The sequence below is a fragment of the Vanellus vanellus genome, assembly GCF_965231255.1.
Source record: "Vanellus vanellus genome assembly, chromosome: 2".
Taxonomy (NCBI): domain Eukaryota; kingdom Metazoa; phylum Chordata; class Aves; order Charadriiformes; family Charadriidae; genus Vanellus; species Vanellus vanellus.
In genome coordinates, this window is record NC_138906.1 from 24,648,054 (window position 1) to 24,670,703 (window position 22,650).

At 37.3% G+C, this 22,650-nt stretch overlaps 1 protein-coding gene across 1 annotated transcript; it reads right to left on the reverse strand.

Annotated features, from left to right (window-relative positions):
- Positions 1-880: 880 nt before the first annotated feature.
- Positions 881-22,650, reverse strand: SLC25A40 (solute carrier family 25 member 40; the record flags this gene model as incomplete). The annotated part of the gene is made up of 10 exons (XM_082499695.1): positions 881-1,492; positions 7,184-7,264; positions 9,483-9,564; positions 9,884-9,993; positions 13,480-13,653; positions 15,611-15,735; positions 17,467-17,534; positions 19,234-19,340; positions 20,476-20,535; positions 22,557-22,650. 10 exons carry the CDS (start codon positions 22,648-22,650, stop codon positions 1,377-1,379), a joined length of 1,017 nt encoding a protein of 338 aa, XP_082355821.1. The 3' UTR covers positions 881-1,376.

Below are 22,650 nucleotides of genomic sequence, written 5' to 3' on the forward strand. Positions count from 1 at the left end.
TTTTTCCAGTTTGACCAAGCACAAATACAGGCTGGACGGAAATGGAGTTAGAGCAGCCCTGAGGAGAAGGACTTGGTGGATGAGAAGCTCAACACTTATCCGTCACTCACTTGGTGGATGAGAAGCTCAACATGAGCCAGCAACGTGCAATCGCAGCCCAGAAAGCCAACCGCATCCTTGGCTGCATCTAAAGAAGTGTGGCCAGCAGGTTGAGGGAGGTGATTCTGCCCCTCTACTCTGCTCTGGTGAGACCCCACCTGCAGTACTGCATTCAGCTCTGGAGCCCTGAGCACAGGAAAGACATGCACCTGTTGGAGCAGGTCCAGAGGAGGACCACAAAGATGATTGGAGGGCTGGAGCACCTCTCCTATGAAGACAGGCCAAGAGAGTTGGGGTTGTTTAGCCTCGAGAAGAGAAGGCTCTGGGGAGCCCTTATTGCGGCCTTCCAGTACCCAAAGGGGGCCTACAGAAAAGTTGGGGAGTTTTTACAAGGGCATGTAGTGATAGCACGAGGGGTAATGGCTTCAAACTGGAAGAGGGGAGATTTAGATTAGCTATCAGGAAGAAATTATTTATTCTGAGGAGGGTGAGGCACTGGCACAGGTTGCCCAGGGAAGTTGTGGAGGCTCCATCCCTGGAAGTGTTCAAGGCCAGGTTGGATGGGGCTTTGAGCAACCCGGTCTAGTGGGAGGTGTCCCTGCCTATGGCAGGGGAGTTGGAACTAGATGATCTTTAAGGTCCCTTCCAACCTAAACCGTTCTATGATTTTTCATTTTAAATAAAACTGAGAAGAAGCCAAAGACTATTTTATAATATGAATTTGCATAAAATATGGAGCTGAAAATAAACATGCACAGAATTAAACATATATTAAGCAGGAATAAATAAGCATTTATTGAATTCATTCTATATCAACCTCCTTATGGAGGAATAGTCATATATAATTGGAAGCCCCAAACTGTTCTAAACATCATTTTAAAAAAACAACAAACATCTTTAGTCACACTGAAAATGAACACAGGGGAAGTTATTCTTCATTGCTCTGTCCAGTCTGAATTTTTTTGTCTTTTAATCATCACTGAAGAACAGTTAGAGCACCTTTTTTTTTTTTTCTTTCCTTCCTCCTTTCTTTTTTCTCTCTAGCTGCAAGAGAAGTCACAAAACCTTCAATGATACTTAAGGGTCATGTGTATTTTCTTCATCATGAGAAAAAAGAAAAAGTGAATTTATCCTTTGTGAAACAGTTAAAAATGAAGTTGTATTAGTTCCCAAGTGTAATGGCAGAAATGCACTGGGAATTCTAGAAAATGCCTCGACAGATTAAAATTTGGCACAATATATCTCACCATATATTTTGACTTCACACAGTCGAAGAATTAAGGACATTGGTTCATTTTTTCATTTAAATGGGAAAAGAAAGACTTTCCATATTCATATGTGCTGATCATTATGGCACAAGCAGGAGCAACTTTAAACAGCCGTGGAATAACACCTGCCCAGAAGAGAAAGGAAAGTTTTCACTATCATTTGTTTTCAGACCAAAGCACGGTAGTACCATTCAGTGGTCACAATATCTTGATACCATAGTGTATCAGTGTAGAACTGGGATTCTACCTGTCCAGTTCCTCAAAATACTGGAATTACTGGCTGTAGGTATTACCACTGTAATAACCTTATGTGCTCACCTCTGCCACGCTGCGTGGCTGCCTGCCTCAAGCCCATTGTGCCTCTGCCTCTCCTGTCTCCCCACCGAGGTGGAGCACCTTGACCTGCAGGGCTACTTTGCTCCAGCACAGAAGAGGTGGTGCCGGGGACAGACTGTGCCCTCCCCAAAGCATCAGTGCAAACTTGCTGCTCGTGTGGGACAAGCAGAGGCTTGTGACTTCTCAGGTGGGACAACAAGAGGTTTGGGAAGCCCTGAATCCTGAAATGGATAAAGTTAGGGAGAAAAGGGCTGGGCTGTATTCTCTGCCATAGGTATGTGTCTCAGCCCTTCAAGCCAACCGTTAAGTAAAAAGCACGATTCCTCTGCCACTGTCTCCTAAAATCTACGGCACCTATACTAAAATACAAGGATCCTGGTCACATGTTTATTTATAATAGAATTTATGCATTAAATATTTCCCATTACAATCAACTGTCATCTTGTCCATGGAGTTTAGAAAGTGATTCAGCTTACTTAGAGGTAGGAAAATAAGGCTGAATCCACTTGTCTACAGCCATCTGCTTCCACTTGAAATGCAAAGACGTTTGCGTGGCGCTAGTGCAGATGACACATAAACTATGGAAAACTTGCATCCCTTCGGAAGAGTAGCGGGAAGACAGGCAGAATACCCCCAAGGCATCTCACCCAAGTGTGGGTGACTGAACCGAGGGAGTGGCTGATCAAGAGAACGTCTCTATGCTCTGTTACTCACATGTCAAGACCTAAATGTAGGTATCCTAATCTATGAACTACTTTCCACCCAAAATATCTAATAAAATTGATACTTCGTAGTGTCATGCATTCTGTTGGCATCAGTGCTCTGAAACGTGCAAATCCGTTACCCAGCTATGTAATCGCTGTGCAGCAAGTAAAGCAATTTAATCTCTTTCAGCAAACACAAACAAGTCTTGTAAGTCTTCAATCAACTGTGTAGCCTCTCACTCAAGGAACCCCAATGAACCAATGCAGTGCTGTCAACACTGGTAAGTATCTTGGGTTTGGAATGTCTCTTGCAGTTGTTCATTCAAGTATGAACTACTATAGGCTTTTATCTCAGTATCATTCTAATCTCAGTACCTTGTCATTTCCTCCTTAGGCTGCCAGAGTCACACATGATGACATACGTGCATCACGAAGGACTTCTGAGCATGGCAACAACAGAGCATTGCCCCAGCCATTCAACAGAAAAGGACAACAGCAGCCTCAGCCATCAGGTAGATTTGCTGAAGACAGGAAGACACAGGAATCTCTTCCCTGACAGCCTGGGAGAAGGGCATGGGGGGACCTGAACAACAGGTACCAGGGAGGTTAGAAAGCTTAGGACTATCCTGAGGTGGACACACAGGAAGAGCACTTTGTGACTATGAGCATTTTATATACATTCAAGGTTGAATTTTCAATCTCCGGTTGCCATACGTAGAAAGGAGGATAGTCAAAAGCAAAACACTTTGAAAACAGTTTAGTTATGAAGTGATACTGGTTTAGTCTGGTGATACTTGGGTGAGTAAATTATTGATAGATCTACCTGAATGTACATATTCAACAAAGGCAAAGTTTCACCCCCAGGTAAAGATTTGCTTTTGTTTAATGAATCACAGTAGTTCTTCATAAAAAGATATGATAGATAAGACAGAACTCTTGAGGATGTGTGATCAGCTTGAACATTCACACTGTGAATATCCATTTGCATTGTTGTGTGAGGCTGGAAACTCTTATTCTCCCAGTCCCTGTCAGGTGGAGTGGCAATCCCAGACTGCCTTTGTGCATACTCAGGTACACAGAGTGGGCAATGCCTAGCACCACCCGAGTTTCCTCTTAATTCCCATTCAGCCACAATACTGGAAAGGGAGAGAAGGTAGTGCGCTTGTGGATGGCAGGTCTCAAAGAACTCCATTAACTGATCATCACAGCACAGCATATGTGCGCACTCCCAAAATGTAACACAGTAACCTCCACATAATTGTATTCATATTTACTTGGATATGAATTGTGGACTGAACAGTATGAAGCCAAACTTACAAGCATTCACCATGAAATGCATGTCTTTGAATGGCAGAAGAACGTTTAGTTATAGGTAGGTTGGAGGAACTAGGAACCTCATACCAAGCCATGATCCAGGAAAAGATACTCTATTTCATTTGATATGGGCTGAGATGACTGCAGACATCTTGCTAAACACTCTGATGTTTATTAAGACAAACTTGATAATGGTGATGAACCACAGCGAAGCACAAGTATTTTGGAAGGTAAGAGATAACATATAACTTTTTGTAAGATACAAAAATGAACATGTAGAAGAGCTAAAGGAACATACCAGCTTCTTTCTCAAATGGCTCCGTAGTCACCACACTACTGCTCTTGAACCCAGGGATGAAATCTTTCAGCCTCCCCCATTCAAATTAGGCCCCAACACCCCCATTCCTCTATGAAATAAAGAGGCACAGACAAACCTACTGTCAAAATGCCCTCCACTCAGAACACAAGCATTTCCACGTGAAGTAGACTCTCCGAGAAAGAAGAAATAATGTATTGAGATATTGAAGAGGGACAGATTATATGACGTAGAGTTCTTTGTGTCTCAAACACAAATATCTGCTGTGATGTTTAGTAAGTTGTAGGGATCTACTCTAATGTAAAAGAGAAAGAAAGAAGAGAAAGAGGGAATTGCAACCGTCAGAAGAACAATAGGTACCTCCCAGGCATCCTTCAGGTGGACAAAGTTCATAGCTGCATGGAAGAGATGTTAGCAGCTGTAGCCTGATATTGTTACTGCTCTGGAGACAGAAGTTTGAGAATGGTCTGGTCTAAGGCTCTGCTTTGCTACAGAGCTGCAATACTGTATTTCTTAAGGGACAGTAGATACAATACCAAATGATCTAAAAATGGTGCAAAAATCTTTAAGACGACAATATTTTTTTTATTTCAATAATGTTTATACAGAAAGGCAAATTTTCTACTAAAACCTGAATCCCTCAGGCATGCTAAGCTTTACAGCCAAGACCTTCCCATTAGGATGGCAAGGCTTGTTCCAGCTCCATCTTGCTGGTTGTCCTAAAAACTAGTTGGGCCCACAGCAGTTCACTACAAAGTCCTCCCAGGGTACAGAGACATACAGTTTAGTTATTGGAGAAGTGGGGTAAAGAGTACCCAGTAGTTGCAAAGAGGAAATGAAGGTGGGGAGAGCAGCGTATAGCTAAACCATCAAAATACTTTTGATTTTAGTTACCAGATTGGCAACTAGAAACACAAGTTGCATTCTATAGCTACTTAGGATACAATGGATGAGAATGCAACTCCAATTTCTGGGAAACACAATCATTTCTTCCTGTTTTGCTTGACAGAGCATGCTAAGTAGAAACCTCTGACAGAAGTTTTAACAAGATCCATGATAGCTGCTGCCAAATATCTACAAATCTGTGAAAAAAAAAATCCATGTAATTCTCCAAAAGAATATTCTGGAATCTGGCTAAATCCATCATGAATTACTGAGTTGTAAGGACTTGTGATTATCTCAGAAGGGAGTCAACTCTTTTTGGTAACTACAGAAGTGGAACATTCCCTGAAAGATCTTAACAATTAAAATAAATCTTCAGTTTCAGGATGAGGTAATGGTGAGAAACTTTTGCTCCAATGCTGAAATGTCATTTATCTTGTCTCTTATGTCACCTTGCCAGCTCACAAAGTCCCTGTTCTGGCAAGGGCAGTTTGTTTGGTTATGCAGTGGAAAAGACACTCATAAGTCTCATGAGGTCTCAGGAGCCTCTAAGATCACTTCTTGATGCCAGAAAGTCCTGTTACAATTGAGCCATAATGATGAAAATAAGGAGGAATAATGTTTCCTGCTAAACCTCTCGGGAAAATGGCCAGCTTTGTTGCTGGAGGCTTCGAGTTAGTACCAAGAATTAGGTCATATGATTAGGTAGGACTCACTGGTTTCAGAGAGTTGCCAGGATTTGAAAAAGACACCAGAAGGTATTCCTGGGGTTTTCTTTTCTGTTCTATAAATATGCGGGGTTCAAATGGCCACAATATTTTATGATGGTCAGCAAAATATCTGTGCTTGTCAGCAGCAGAAATAACTACTGCACATAGTTCAAGGCTAAAAAGTGATCTTTGCCAAAGTTATCAAAAAGACTAAAAGACAGTTTTTAAGACAGTCTGTGCAAGAAGAAAAATAAAATACATCAAGGAATTACATGGTTGAATGGGGTCGTAACAGTGACATTCTGTCTTACTGAATGGCTCAGAGGAACCGAAACAGCACCAACTGTGAACTGATGTGCTGAAAACTGGACACAGCTGGGCAGGAATAGTACCTTGGTATGTTCAGTGAGGGTAAGAAAGTCGCGTTAGATGTGTACATCTGTGTGAGCACAAATGAGATAATGTACAAATAAAATTTAAAAACTCTTCGACTCATTCAGAACTCATTAAATTGTCAAGATTGCATTTCTCCATTCGTTTAAACATAAAAATTTAACAGAGATTTTAAATAATGTTTCTAGTTTGACAGAAAATTTAAAGGAAAAAAAATTCTTGGTCAATAGTTGTTGCATAACCTCGAACATCCCAAATATTATACAGTATTCAACATAATTACTCCCATCTAGAAAACAAATACTAATATAATTGCCGTATCTTCCAGTCCTCTGTAAAAAATTGCATCATAGGATAGATGGGATCTATCCTGGGCCTAGTGTTCACAGGCCAATAACAGTATTTTATCATGTGAATTCTACTTCAAAATATATATTCCACATTCAGATTTCTTGGTTTCTCAATAATGCATTTTCTTCAAAGACTAAGAAGTGAGACAGAAGAATACCGCTGAAGCTTAAGCTCTGTTTCTGAGACACAGAGAACCAAAAACGTTGAGTAAAGAAACTAGTATGAGATCAAGAATAAAAATTAGGATGGCTATTGCTAAATATAGGTGCTGTAACAATACTGACACTTTGGAAATTTTTAGCACTGGACTAAAAACTGCATCTAAGAAACTTACTCAGTCTAGAAACACCTTTATGCTGTAGCTTCCAAATTTACAATCCATTAAATTTCCTTTGCACCAATTTTTTTTTTTTCTGAAAAATCCAAGTGTTACAGTTTAAGAAATCAACAAATTATTTCAATTTGAAAAAAACTATTTCCTGAACTGAACCTTTTCCCACCGTTTTTAATTGTCAATACAATTACAAATTACAATTGCCGTATTTGTCAAGCGCAATACCTCTATTTTTTAAAGAAATCGTGTCCATCTTTGACAGCTGTATCTTAGTAACTTGTGAAGATTACCAAAATTCTCTCTGTATGTATGCATGCCTGTTGCTTTATATATACAAACTATTCCATAACTGAGAGTGTTCACAGAGATGGAAATATTATATAATTTATGCATGTTAACACTTATAATCACTTGTTAGTGATTAAAAAACTTTCTCTCTAGTCTGGGTTTTTTTAGAAAGATATAAAAAGATTTACCAGCAAATAATCCAGTAATCCCATTTTTAGCGACAATTTTCCTCATAATTGCCCAGGTTGATGTACAGTCCCTCTGTGGAACTCAATACAGTACAAAAGAACAGTGAATGAAGCCATATACACAATGCCACAGAAAAATATTTTTAGAAATCAGAGACAGTCACTTCAGATGTAATTATTAGGTTTAATTAATTTTATGTTAATTTTATCCATACTATTCATACAGGATGTTAAATTCATACAGCATGCAAATTCATACAATACTCAAGTTAAAACAGCATGACATGGAAGAACCTGTAGCAACACCTAGAGTAAGATATATGAACACAATATTCCTTACTAGAGTAACCGATATAGTTGAAAAATGTCATCTAGCTTTCAAATGAGCCAGTCCTTCTCCATGTCACTTTATACATGCAGCTTAAAGACCATCACAATTCAGATTTTTAACCAAGGACTTGCCTTTATGTTAAACTGAATCTAAAGGGAAGTTTTGAGAATTGATACATAAGAATGAATAAATCATAAGAATGAATATAATAATTAAGCTAGGACACTACACCTTACATTTAAGTTTACAAAAATCAAAACCCCCCTAAATTTATAAGTTAAAGTATAGCTCTATGAGATGTGGATTGCAGACCCTTGTAGAGCTAAATTGGATAGTAACCTAACTGCGGCAGCATCAAGAACCAATCTGCATTGCAGACATATGCAACCGTTTTAAACAAAGGATTTTTTTTGTGCGATTTCACTCTGCACATGCTGTTTTCATTGATCCATAATATGAAAGTGGTTAAGAAATTTTTTTCCTAGACAAAAGTTAAAACAGTTTCATAGAATACATTCAGCAGGATCATTCCACAGCATCTGGAAGCCACAAAATATTTTTGCAGCCACAGAGAGACAATATGTAGATACATAGTCAGTGTCCAACTCTAACAGCAACTGGATTTGGAAAGAATTAAACTAGTACAAATTATAGATAACAATAATGAAATTTTATATATATATTAACCTAGTTAATATCAGCCTAATATATGACAGCTACCTGTGATTCAAAGTGTTATTAGCAATGAATTCTCATATTCATCAGCACAAGGGAAGAATTGAAACACAGTAACTATTTAAAGCTTTTCTGATCTTTTCACTGTGAGGGCGGTGAGGCACTGGCACAAGTTGCCCAGGGAAGCTGTGGATGCCCCATCCCTGGAAGTGTTCAAGGCCAGGCTGGATGGGGCTTTGAATGACCTGGTCTAGTGGGAGGTGTCCCTGCCTGCGGCAGGGGGGGTTGAAACTAGATGATCTTTAAGATCCCTTCCAACCTAAACCATTCTATGACTGTCTGTTCTGCAATGAAACATAAATATGTTTTTTCAAGAATTACACCGGAAAAAAAAAAAAAAAAAAATTACCTGAGAGAATGAAACCTCATGTCAAAAAGCTTTTTGTAACATCTTTCTGAACTAGGACCTTCAAATTTGTTTCTGAGCAGAAACTGTTTGGGTACTCAGCCTTTTTAGTGGTCTGTAATCTTAAAGCCATGATCTAACAGTAGTGAAAGTCCCTCACTGGTCCAGGTCCCAAGCAATGGAAAAAAAGTTTTTTAGATACAACTTGAATTTGTATAAAACACAGCGGTGCTCTACTGAACACAGAAAAAAAAAAAAAAAGAAACTTCCTTCCACTTTCATCCTTTAAAGCTGTTAGGATATTCACTAATATGGTCTCAAAAATTTCTTTGAAATCAAACAAAAATAAGGTAAAAAACACAACCTGAGCACAGTGCTTTCTATCTCTAATATTTAACATAAGAATAATATTGTTATGAAGGACCAAGTGATAGTGAATGTGCAAACATTTTATCATGTTATTTTTATCAACTCAAAAGTCTTTTTCAATAGATCACTGTTCACCTGAATGTTTTATAAGGAATTAATTTTGCCTATTTAAATATAGCTTACTTAAATATATACAAATGTGCAACTGATCTGCCTAAATGCAATAGCTCTGGATTTTTTGGTTTATATTTTATACTATCTCATAAATCTAAATGGTACTGAACTCCCACCTTTTCCCTCCTCCATGCCATTATGAAATATTGTATTTATCCTAGGTGATAAAAAATATGCTATGAGATGTTACAATTTGGAGAAGAAAAAAGGCCCCAGTGACATATTTTAGATAAACTTTAGAAGAGAGAAATATTTAAAATTCGTACCAAAAGTCTATATTCTCAAACACTAGTTTTTATTTTTCCAAATATTATGGTTTTTTTTTCTCCTTACCAGCAACTTACTTTTTAAGGTCTCACTCTCCCAAAGTTCAGTCTGCCTATGTGTTTTCACTACATCAAACGGCAGAGTTATGACAGCTGCAATCTGTCATGAAAAGAAATCAGTTTTAATGTTAGAGCACAAAGAGTTAAAATTTAATTAAAATTTTTAAATTAAAGCGCACACAATTTAGAACTAGATTTGATATTCCAAGCACCTGATATTATTAAAATTCTTGTACTTCTGAACACTGTAATTTATTCAGATATACCTAATCAGCTTGAATGCCAGGCCATGTGTATTTCAAGTAGATGCACCCCAATACATACACCATTTCTGAAAAAATGATACAAAATCATTCCTCTTTTAAATAGTTCATTAGTGGCAATAATGAGTAGTACTAGAAACAAAAATATATACTTACAGAGCCAGATGCTGCTCCTGAAGTAAAAGCAATGAAAAATGTTGGTTCATGTGCACCAACTTCCTTACACATCATCTTCTTGAAACGCTCATAATTATACCAGTATATTGCTAGGTTTATAAAAAAATAAACTTGCATTACAACACAATCTATGTCAAATACAGAAATTCTTTTAAGAATTACAGATGTAAGAATTCTACTGTGGCAACGGGAGCAAAAAGAAATAAGAGCTGAAAGCAAAGTAATGTTCTCTGTGATGATTCATGGACAGACTGCGTTGTTCCCCTTATCTCCGCATTCCAAATTTCTTCATATGATACAAATTAGCCTAATCATTTTGTCATTCCCATAAAGGAATCCCTATCTTAATACAATCTAACCCAAGCAACTACAAAACTCACATACTGGGGTTTTTTTTAAATTCAATTTAACATAAATCAAAATGTGGGCTTCTAATTTGCTGTGTTTTCAGGCATATTTCACACATTTCATGGATCTCATTAACTCTACAAAAATGTGTTTCATACAAAAGGAAAGGTCGCTCAGGACTGCCTCATATTCCTCTACAGGACAGAGTGTAAAATTCTGAGAGAACCAAGAAATGCAACTTCGCTCTCTGGAATTACTAAGGGGGAAATGCGTCTGTGATGACTGTCAAAGGCAAGTCTGATGAATAACTGTTTTCATCTTGTGAACTAAACGGCATTCTTTCTGTGTTCTAACTAAAACTCTTTAAACTACATGGTACTGGGCTGAATTATAGAGTGACTCCTTGTGACAGTTGGTCAAATAAATACTGCAAATGACAGTTGCATATCCGTGCCTCATTGTCTGTGATCTGTGAATGAGGCACATGATCTGTGCCTCATTCAGCACGGAGTTCTGGAGGCTGTGCCAGCAGAGAAATATCAAAAGTATTTTCTTGCCATGAAGGCTGTCAGCACATATATGCCTGGCATCCAACATTTTGCAAAAGTAAATGTAGGCAGCATCTCGGAAGGTATTGAGGGTATGAGGAAAACCTACTATTGAAATGTACATAACTCTAATTTATCTAAATCCAAAACTTTGCTTAAGCACCTGCAGAACTCCTTTCCTTGTATAACTTTTATGTTTATATTCTCTGCAACATTGCTTAAAGAATGACTCAAGTATTTCCCTGCCCATGGCAGGAGTGTTGGAACTAGATGATCTTTAAGGTCCCTTCCAACTCTAACAATTCTATGTCTATTGTTAACCCAGTTCTCAGCTTATAAACATTCACAGTTTAAGTTTTATTCAGTCTAGCTAGCCTCTGAAGGAATATGGCTTGAAGCTGATCATTCACACTTGGGCTAGTAACACAGTGGGATTCTAATCATGCTGTGCTGCTTGAGTCATGCTGTGCAGCTTGGCTGTTTTCACAGAGGAGCTGCTTTCTCAATACAAATTCTTACACTGATTTTAATTCCCCCGGGAAGAGCTAACTTGAGCTAACTGCAGCAAAGGCGCAGATGGCACTGTAGGAATACCATTAACCATGATGCTGTTGGGGTGTCATTCAAACAGAAGAGCTAAGACTGAAGGTATTAAGGGAGCATATCTTAACTGCATAGAGTATTCATAAGGAAAACATAATCAGAAAACAAATTTGGAAAAGGCATTAAGGCAGCATTAAATACTCCTAGTTTTATATCAGAGTTTTGTGGCATTTTATTTTGTGGGGTTTTTAAATACATTTTCCTTCACTCATGCATCCAATTGCCTGCTCACTTCTGACTCTTTATCAGTAGTCCTTAATCTGTAAGGCAGTAGCTGCCTGTTAACCTGTGCCTCTGCCTTTCAAGCACCCCATGATGCCTACAAAGTACTGGGCACAGACAAGTGCCCGCTGGATGAGAAGTGAATGCCAGAGCAGTGTGGAGACTGACTTAAAAACAACAAGGATGTTTTGTACCGGTGGAGAAACCGCAAGCATGGCTGCAAGAATCTGAAAAGGGCTGAGAAGAACACACACACATCACCTTAGTGCCCTCTTCCTTGTGCACTCCCTCACAGTCCTCTGATCTTCCCACTCTGTTAAAAGCAATAGAGGGGAGGAAGATCACCAGCTCCAGCTACATTGCTACAGACAAAAATCAGAACAAGAGTTTCTACTTGAAGTCAGACAACAGAAATTAGATGAAGAATTCTAGAATTCCCTTACAAAGCCTAGCAGTGCAGCCAAAGAGAAAAATGCATTTGGCAGAGATGAAAAATAAGTAAATTAAAAAAATAAAAATTGAACAGGAAGCACTTTAAGGAAAAGGTTCAGATGAATTCCGACAGCTATCTTTAGCCTTAGAGAAGGCATGTTTCCATAGGTTCCGAAGCCTTCCCTATTACTGAAGGCTAAATTAAGTTCCATCAAGTAACAGGATCCTTAAGCAGGAAATACAGTACAACCACAATTTTCAAACACAAAACAATAGTAAAGTGAAAGAAAATAGTATTACTCATTCTGAACATAAACCAGTTGAAATAACATAGTTCTGTTAACTCACTTAACGGCTAAGTACAATTTTTAACTAAATATCCTAATCACCCCCACTTACCATGCATTGGCTTGGTTCACAGCCAATTTAAAATGCACTCCAGGTGCACATCTAAATGTGCTCAAATCCCATAAGAGTCCAAATCAGTGACTGGTTCACTAGACTGTTTGGAACCACAAATTAAATTAGATGTCCTAAGAACGAAGCAGGAGAACAAAGATAGTGGGTCAAATATTTCGAGGGTTCTCTACCTCCAAAAATAGGTTTGAAGCATGTTTCTGGGCCAACATAAAGTGTTCAAAAGTGTTATTCCTTGTACTATCCAAAGGACAGAAACTCCTTCAGGTACATTTGATGCCTGATGATCCACAAGTGTCCTGACAAAAACGGGTCTCAAAGAGACAGGGGCTTTCACTGCTGGCATTAACAAGTCCTTTAGCAGCCTCTTCTGTAGCTCACAACATAGTAGAGCTGTGACAAAAAGGGAGAACACATGCTCTTCTCTGTCCCGGTTATCTTAAGGAATAGCCCTAGGACTAGCTTTGCTCTGTATCAGACTTTTCTTCTAGACTTTCAGCTTTGGAGCTTTGCTAATGAGTGGTGCTCTACCTTCATGTTTTTTGGAGCAGTTATACAAACTAATTCACCTTGCTAACAAAAATTCCTGAAGGCACTACTGTGTCACTCTCCCTTTATACATGTTTTCAGAATTAAGCATCAGAACACTTAGATACAGTACGTTTCTCTACAAGTAAATAGCCACTATACCTATAACAGAGAGAATTTCCTACCGAAAGTCTTCAAGAACAGTCATTGCATAAGCTAAAGATGAGAAGAAACAGCCTAAGTATAGAGACAGGGAACATAACAATGAACCCTCTGGTATCCACAAACAAAATGGGAGGGGAAAAAAAAAAATCAGGTCCTCAAAGAATTTATAAATAAAAACACTCAAAGGGGAACAAGTAAATCTCAATCATTCTTAAAGCTAACCATTAAAATTACCACAGAAAAAGTCTAAAAGAATTATGCATAACCACATCTTCTGACATAACACAAACTTTCACAGAAAATAAACCCTACCTGAGAAAGGTACATCTCTCAGAACAGTAGAACTCCAGCCCCTCCACAGGGAAAACCATCCGTCTGTAGCCACTTTACTACTGATGCACATGTACAGTTGATTGTAGGACAAATTGCGATACTGCATTCTAGTTCTGATCAGCTCCAGGGGGCTCACTACAGTAACTGAACCAACTGCAAATGAGAAAAATATGGGCTTTTTTTTAAATCAACATTTACTATTAATATTTTCTGAACATTAAAGTCAGGTCCCACATTGCCTTGCTTTATATATTTGATTCCTTTCAACTCTCCCGTTTTCCTTGAAATAATTCCCAAAGTTTCCTTTCCAAATAAGAATACCACATATATTCACAGTACCTAAACTTTCTGGGCACACAAGCTACCTACCTTTTTTCAATACTGGCACATTGTAATCCATGTAACATGTTGTCCTGGTTTGAGGTAAAACAGAACCAATTTTGTTCAGTAACTTCGCTTCTTAGCTGGGCCTCTGTTACTGAAATTAATTGCATATTGTGCAGACAGTGTTCACTCTCTCAGAGTGATAAGACCAATTGTTTACAGCTGATGCCCAGGCATGGGATGCAGAGAGGCTCTTGCTTATACTTATTGCTATAACCCCCAAGGCCAACCAACTTTGTTATTTGCCCCGTTGGAGGGTTGGAAGCGGAAAAGCATAGAGGGGTCCCACCTGCAGGGAGGAGCGGACAGAACAGGTGACCCAAAACTGACCAACAGGGTATTCCATCCCATCTGCCTCATGCTCAGTACAAAAGCTGAGGGATCAAAGGGTCAGTCTCTCTTCCTTCAATGGCCGACGTCTGAAGAGGACTCTGTTCATCTGCCTGTGATCCCGATCCTGAATCCAGATCCGGAATCTAGTTCCCGTCCGTCACTGAGTCCAGCCTGGGACTGCCCCAGTGCCAGCCAGTGACGTGACTGTCATCTCGGGAGCTTGATACAGTTTTGTATATATTTTTCATTATTTCTTTTTATTTTATTATTAATATTTCATTAAAGTAGTTTAGTTCCTTCTAAACTCATAAGTCTCTTTTTCCTCCTCTGCCTCTCTCTTTGAAGAGGGGTAGAGGGGAGCATCTGTTGGTCCCATCTGGGATCCCTCAGGTCCCCAGTAGTGGATTTTGGCCTAAACCACGACACATGTTAAGAATCTTAATTTCCAGATTTACTACATAAATAGATTGCAAATTTCAAGTACTTCCAAAGATTAATTTTCAATAATTGCCATTTTAAGTGTAACTTGAAGCATCTGAGCTTGGTGTTTGTTTGGGTTTTTTTAAGGACAAAAATGATGGTTACAGATTAAGCTTTTATTGATTTCTAAGCATCTTTGCCATTTTTACTTTAAACTGTCAAGAATATTTAGCAGGCAATCTGTATCTGATGAAGTAAATCTCTTATATCTCTTGGAAAGATCAGTGAGTCACCACTCACTAACAAGCTCCTATCACACATGTAACAGGCTTTAACGATTTTACTAGATCCAGGAACTTTTCTCCTGTTGGATAAGGTTTTTTTGACGTGTGAATTTAAAACCTGGAACACCCTAATAAGAACAATTTGCCACATCAGTACAGAATAACAATTCTGTAGAATAAGAATTTCCACTAGTCAGTCTTCCAGTCCCCCTCTTAGTTGTCACAAGTAGAATATGGAACTCAGAGTCTTCTAAGAAAGCCCAAAAATATATGACTTGAGCTACTTCTACAAAAATAGATGAGGACAAGGATAAACAAAAGTAAGAAAATAAAAAAAAAACAAATCCAATCCCCTTTACATCATACAGCAGTAAAATCAATACAAGCCCAATTTTCATTTTCCTTGTAATTACCTATGTAGCTTCCATTATAGAAAATAATGATGTTTATTATTAGGTTCATGACAGAACAGACTTAAATTAAACTGTCCTTGGTAGGAGTCTAGAAATACAAAATTTTAAACAAATTACGAATGTAGTGAAAGTGTAACAGCAAAAATAAATCACATTATTCCAGATAATTTAAAGCCACAGCAAATTTACTTTAAAAACAAAACAAAACAATAAAACCAAGAAAACAGCATACAGGTATTTTATTTCAGTTTTCCCTTTAAACGGATGACAACTTACATCTGCTTAAGGAACCTGCAAGAACTGGAATGCGTTCATCATCCTTTCCTAGTCTAGATTTCAGAGCTTCACTCAGTTGGTCATAGCAGGTAAAATAGATTACTGTGGTAGGAAGCGCCATTATTCTACAATATAAGAGAGGGAATCTAAATTAATACAAGGAAAGCAGGAGCATAAATTCAACCATCTTGTATGGATATTTTGCTTAAACAAGGAAAAGTTAAATCTCCAGATATGTGTTATGGGTGAAGAAAAAGCATTAATCCCGTGGCTTTGATACCCTGCCTCTAGTTCAGAGTTTCAAATCCATGGATTTCCCAGTTTTCTAGTTTTTCATTTCATTAGGAAAAACTGTAAGGAAAATGATGGTGCACTATCCCAGTCAAAATCTATTTCACATAAGCTCCAGAATTATTTTGATAAAGGAATGGAATCGAAAGATTTGAATTTGAAGCAACCAAACAAAACATTATGCAAGTAGCTACTAACCATAAATTTTCATTAATTTAACAATTGGGGAGTATTTTCTCTATCTTAATCAACACTTGTGATTCTTACTACTTGAAAGACAATGTGGCATGAGTAAATATAAGCTTTTTCTATTCCAGCATAGTACAGACTATAATAACAACAGCTAGATCTTATAATCATTCAGTCAAACCGGAACAAGGGATAAGGCACTACATCTTATTATAAAATAACAATTATATTTCTGTGTTATGTATGTGCCAATATAGCATTTACCACCATTACCAAAAAACAGTGGACTATCACGTTTGGAAAACCAAAAAGCCATAGTTCAAATTTTCTTTTTAAAACTGTGTACTTCTCTCCAATCAAGAAGCTGGTTCTTTTCTGCTGTAGTACAGAACACAACTTGAAGAAAAAAACCTCTCTGTCATGGCTGAAATACAGACACCTCAGTTCAGTTAAGTCCTAAAGATTTACATACTGAAATTGCCACATGCTGCAGGATAAATAACAAGGCCTGAGCTCCACCATGTTGTGCCTTTTTTGTGTCTATATACTGAGCACTGTGTGCAAATTAAAGATGTACCAGTGCTTTTCCTCTGGGCTTCCTTTTCCTTCATGTCTTACAAGATACAACTTCAATATACGTGTTAGATTTGACCACTTTCCTGGACTGTTTATGGAGGAGGACATAATTGTAGAGGTATCAATTACTATCTGTACCAGGTCAATGTGAATAAAAAGATAAAACACTGGTGCTGTTTAGCCTAAAGTGAAGACCAGGAGGAGGTCTGATAACAGTATTTAAATATGTAAATTGCTCTCATAGAGAGAAAATTAATTATCTGTTTTCCACGACAATGTTGGATGGGATAAAAACCAATCAAGTATTCTGGAATAAAGAAGATTCTAGTTAGATGTTTAAAAAAAATTAAGTAAGGGTACTGAGGTGTAACACTAGACTGTGGAAACAGCCGTGTTGCTTATTGCAAGTCATTCGTAACAAGCTAAGACAGCATGGATTCATCAAAGCCTAGCACTCTCTAACATTCAAGTTCGATCCTATGATTCAATGATGCTATCAAGGGGACGGTTACAATAAGGATACCATCTCTAAAAGGCAAAATAAAAAGTCTGATGTTTCTGCTTAACTACTGAGAATACATCAAAGAAGTTGCAAGGAGGAATCTCAAGATGTAGCAAAAATTATACTGTGACTAGATGCTTATAATCAAACTGATTACATCATTGTCTGTAACTCCAGAATTTACCAAATTTTTAAAATCACTTAGAAACAAACACACTAATTTGTCTAAATAATGAAGTTTTTTTTTTAACAATAATTCATAACACGTTACAAAAAAAACCAAGAACGTCCAACTTACAATGTTGGGGGAAGTCCGCTCCACAGTGATTTAATTCCCTCTATTTGAATAATTTTCACAAACGCATCCTAAAAATACAATCAGGCAAAGAGCAATAATTAGCTACAAACTTTTGTACTCAGTAATATATTTTAGCTGGCAGAACACAAAATTAATGTATTAAAAAGTATGTTTCTAAAATGGCTTATCATTGTAAGATCCCAATTTTGAAACCACTAACACTAGCTACCGTATTTAATCACACGAATAGTTCCACTGACCTGAAGAGAAATATTTGTGTGACTGAAATTAAGAATTTTCTTCCAGCTTTAAAAGACCAAAGTAGCAAGTTTTTATCAGTAACTGACAGCCCTGTGAATAACTTATTTTCAGAACTAATACAGCATATCAGCAACTTGTGGAAACTTCCCCGAAATAATCCACTAATTTTTTTTTAATACATAACAAAAAATCTAGGCACGAAATAGCAATTAATTCTCCATGATTCTTCACTACTTGCTTTCTCTGATGTGACCACATATGTGTAATGTATATACACTATACCATATTCTTGGAGGCTTGCAATTAATATCACAGCTGTCCCATAGATTTCCCAGACTACTGACAGCAGAGGAACACTAAACCTTGAAGGTCATTCAACTGAAGTCACCATCAAAAAGACAAACTCCCTAATATTAAAGTTACCTAATTTTCTTACATATTTGGAGGAAGAGGTTGAGATTTGATGGATTAGAATAAGCTTAAGACCAGACATTGTCAGAGGGCCTCAAAAGATACAGAGCCTGACAGACCACAAAAAGGACTCACAGGAAGAAAAAGGCAGAGGAGGAAAGAAAGAGAAATCCAATGACTGAGCAGCATACTTATATACCTTCCTAATTATATGGGCAGATACTGCAAAACATTTGTACAGCCCTATGACCGTAGATCTACCATGTCCACTACAATTTTCTTTACTGCACAATTGTCCAGCACTCTTTTAAAAAAAAAAATGAAAGGAGATCCAATGATGTGATAGTCATTCTTCTTTATGAATCACCTTGTCACAGCAAAAATGGGCATAAAATCATGTCAATTAGAACACTAAGCAACTTTCTAAAAATTATAAAGTTAATTGAAAAATTCAAACTTACAAAGTTATTATTTTTTTTAAAAAATAACACTGTAAGCTCAAGAAACCTTTTGCATGAATATTTCATTCTTCTTAGAAATTTAATTCTGAAAAATTCTTGATCACACGTGTAATTTAATGTCAAACAAAATCTTGATTAATGAAGAAGCATCACAGTGTCCAACAGAAAATCTGCTTCAAGTGTCTGGGTAAAATGCTAGTCCTACAAGTTTCAATGGATCCAGAACTTGACACATGAACTTAACTTTGAAACACTATCTGTGTTGTTAGTTCAGCTCAAGACCATACTGGGAGATCTGTGGACAGAAGACCTGTAAGCAGGTACAGAAAATCACTAGCTGCAATCAGCAACTATTGGCAATACAGCTCAAGTAGGGAAAATAAAATCATAGAGCCAGTATCCTGCGAGGACAGCTATGCAGCTGCTCCCTTGTTCATCTTAAGGAAGGAATATGTATTTTGTAGAAAGTAGAAGGTATCATTAATCACCATATAAATTACAAAGTGCAACCACACAAACACCCTTGAAATGGTAACAGATTCTACCAGAACTTGAAAAGAAACAATAAATTTCCAGTATGCCACTGAAAAATGTTTACAACATACAGTTTTATATAAATGTAAAATGTTCTTACCAATGTCCCTTTGAAATGCCCAGGTTTTTTATACCATGCTTTGCTGTCCCCATTCTCACAAACACATATATGATCCATAAGGCCATTGGAGTATATAAAACACTTTCCTAATAAAATGGTTTATAAGAATACAGTTAATACTTTTAAGGTTGTGCTTACTCAGCAGCAATTTCAAAATGAATATAATGGTAACACAGACTTATCTCCGATTAGACACAGAAGGGCAAAATAATCTTGGAAAGTCAATGACAGCAAATTAAGTAAAAGGAAAGATGGAACAAATGTACTGCTCAGAGTGCCAGACTAAATGAAAGTGCCCTCACAGGCTTTAGGAGACATGTTTAAGTTATACTACCATCTGCTGAAGGCTAAAACAACACAAGACCTGAATGTCACTACAGTATGTAACTATGTGAACATCAGACTTTTAAATCTTTTATTAAGTATCCTCAGCATCCACATTACAAGTGGAGGTATTATATCTTAGGTTAGACTGTATTTATACCAGATCATCCTCTCTCTTGTTTTTGATTTCTTCTGCATCATGTACTTTGAACCTGTTTGATATAACATTATTGCCATTATACAAACATACTTTGAACTTCATTTTCAGATTTCTGAAGGGTTTAGAATTTACTAAAAAAAAGGACAGAAGGCACAAGTATTTTTCCTGATTTACCACAAGTGTGACTGCAAATATTCATCTCCACATACAAAATGGAGCACCAGTCATCTTCTCTTTTAAATCTCATTTATTGATTACAACTAAATAGTAGGAATCATTGGCATATCTTTGAGTACACAATGTCTTAATCTATTTAGAAACCAAGTGGCAAGTGACTTAGATAAGATTTACTACTGTTTTTCAAAGGCCTCTGGATTTTGGAGGAGATGAACTTTGGTATAGCAGCCTGATTACATAAGCCCTCTGATGAAATATTTAGTTATTTATTGATAGCTTTTTTTTTTTTTAAAGCTCAACTCTGTAATAGTTGTACCTTCTGCCACGAAAGCCTGTTTAAAATGCTTTGTATTTATGGGATTTTTTTTTCCACTGTGTCTGTTCACTGGCACATTCTTTCTTTAGCAATTTCAGCTTATATTGCTCTGTTGCTTCCCCCTCCACACTTACGATTGTGAAATAAATGAAAACATTCTGTAGTTCAGCATTATGATAACTATCAGCTAAATACAACAGCAAAAAGCAAACCGTGTCCTCCACTACACTATGCATTTATTTACCTTTGGAGAATGGATTGTTTTGGGCTTGCAGTCGAGTTTTGATAACATCAAGAGGAGTTACTAAAATGAAACAGAAGTAATTTAGAAACACCCTGCGTGCCCTGAAAATGTAGAAGTGTACACAAGCCTTACCATGAACTTCTATGACTTCTAACTTTATACAATGTTATCAGGCAGAGGAAAAAATGAGAACTACAAATCCTGTATGGTTTGAAAGTGACCATATGTGTCTTTTTTAATTTACTAACAGTTGCACAGACAACAAATACTAAGAGATACACAAAGCTCATCCAAAAACCATTGTGTCATCTTGTCTGAAAGTGCAAAAACTTGTGCTATTTTGCTCTGCTGCTAACATTTTATGAGCAGTATACCACAAGGCATATGAGATCAGATTTTGGCCTCAAGCATATAAAATATTACAGCATTTTTCATGTGTTTATTCTTTTCCAATAAGCTGACCGTAATAGCGACGTTCAAAAGAAAAACATTAAACTCATTACATACTCCCCTTCTTCGCTGTGTGTAAACAAGATCTAAAGCTTTAGAGTTGTTGAAAAAAAAATGAAGGTTTAGTGAACATTTCATTGCTTCCCCTCCAGCCCTTACAATTATTACAGGCCTAGACATGCTGAACACTACAGTGGTTGGTCAGCTGGACCAACCTCTACTGATTATATTGACTGAGGGCTCAATTCAGTTGCCTGCATACAAGCAGCTGGCACCATCTGAGCCTCTAAGGTATCCAAAATACCTACGCAGTTGACAGAAACGACACAAGCTCTACAACCTTACTTACTAAGCAGTAGCTAAAGACTAAGTCAAATACCCTATCTAGCACATCTCACTGAACACACTCCTATGCATAGGTAACTGACTCACACCTTTGCTCTCTACTGATGCTTCAGCTGACTTACAAGAGGTTGAATATTCAGACCATATTTCCATATCTAAACATAGGGATATAAATGTGACTTGTGCAGCTCAATTCAGAGGCCTAAAGTTTGACATCTAGTAGCATCTTAGCTGCTCACACATATTCTGCCTCGTCTCCCAGCTACCACTTCAGAAAGGAGATGGTCTCCTATACTTCTTGAGGTCTCAAATACCAACACCTTACACTGTACTAGCATCTTATGCACACACAGTCAAAATCCATGTTGGAAATTCCACAGGTCTGACGTAGCTTTGCTTGCTACTTTACCTAACATCACAGGACACATGGGAAAAAGACTATGAATTTAACAGGTTCCTGGTAAGATCCTGTTCTGTAAAAATTTGGAAATTTTATGGGAGAAAAATCATGTTTAGAAAATTGCACATTACCCTGCAGCATAATCCATGTTAAAAGTCAGAACTAACGGCTAAGCCAAAAAGTAAATGAAATACAAAATATACACTAATGAGCTTGGAGAACTCCACGGGACATGAAGTGCTGAATCTATCCAATCAATGCCTCCTGAGGTCCTGAGTGAGATGACTGAATATGAAGCAGAAGATGAATTCTGCAGACTATCCAGAAGTCTAAAAGACTAACAAAAAGCTAACTTTAAAAGCAATGTTTAGGGAGGCTAGGGGGAGGAACAATAAAAAGCTTTGACAGTGTAAGACATCACAGCAGAGTACATTAGTGTTACTGCTGAAGGGTAACATGAAGGGGACTTCTCACAGGGGCCAGCCTCAAAGAATTTGGGTCCTGTACTGTACAGTAAACTTTTATTTAAAATCTATTTTTTAACCAGCAGGAAGTATGGAAATTAATTTTTATTTTTAATTTTGTTTCTTGTAGAAAGAAAGCAATCAATTACTACACTAAAAGAAAAAAAGACATAAAAATGAAAAGTTAATAAAATTAGTATTATTTTCAAAAATAGTTAAAGATTCTCAGGGACACAAAAGATTTCAATTAACCATTTGTTAAAATAAAAAAAAAATATGAGAAAACTATCCAAAAACATCTTTGTTGAACGTATTAGTGGAAATCTATAAACCATATATATGCAGACATCATGCTGAGTCAAACTGAAGAGTAATCACTTTGCAAAGTTTCTCTCTGTGGCAAGCTTGCTAGTTTGCCTTACCAAATAATGATGTAATTATAGCTCCACAACAAGAGGCTATTGCTTGCTGAATAATGGTTGGTTTATCTAAATTGCTATCACTCATTTCAGCCAT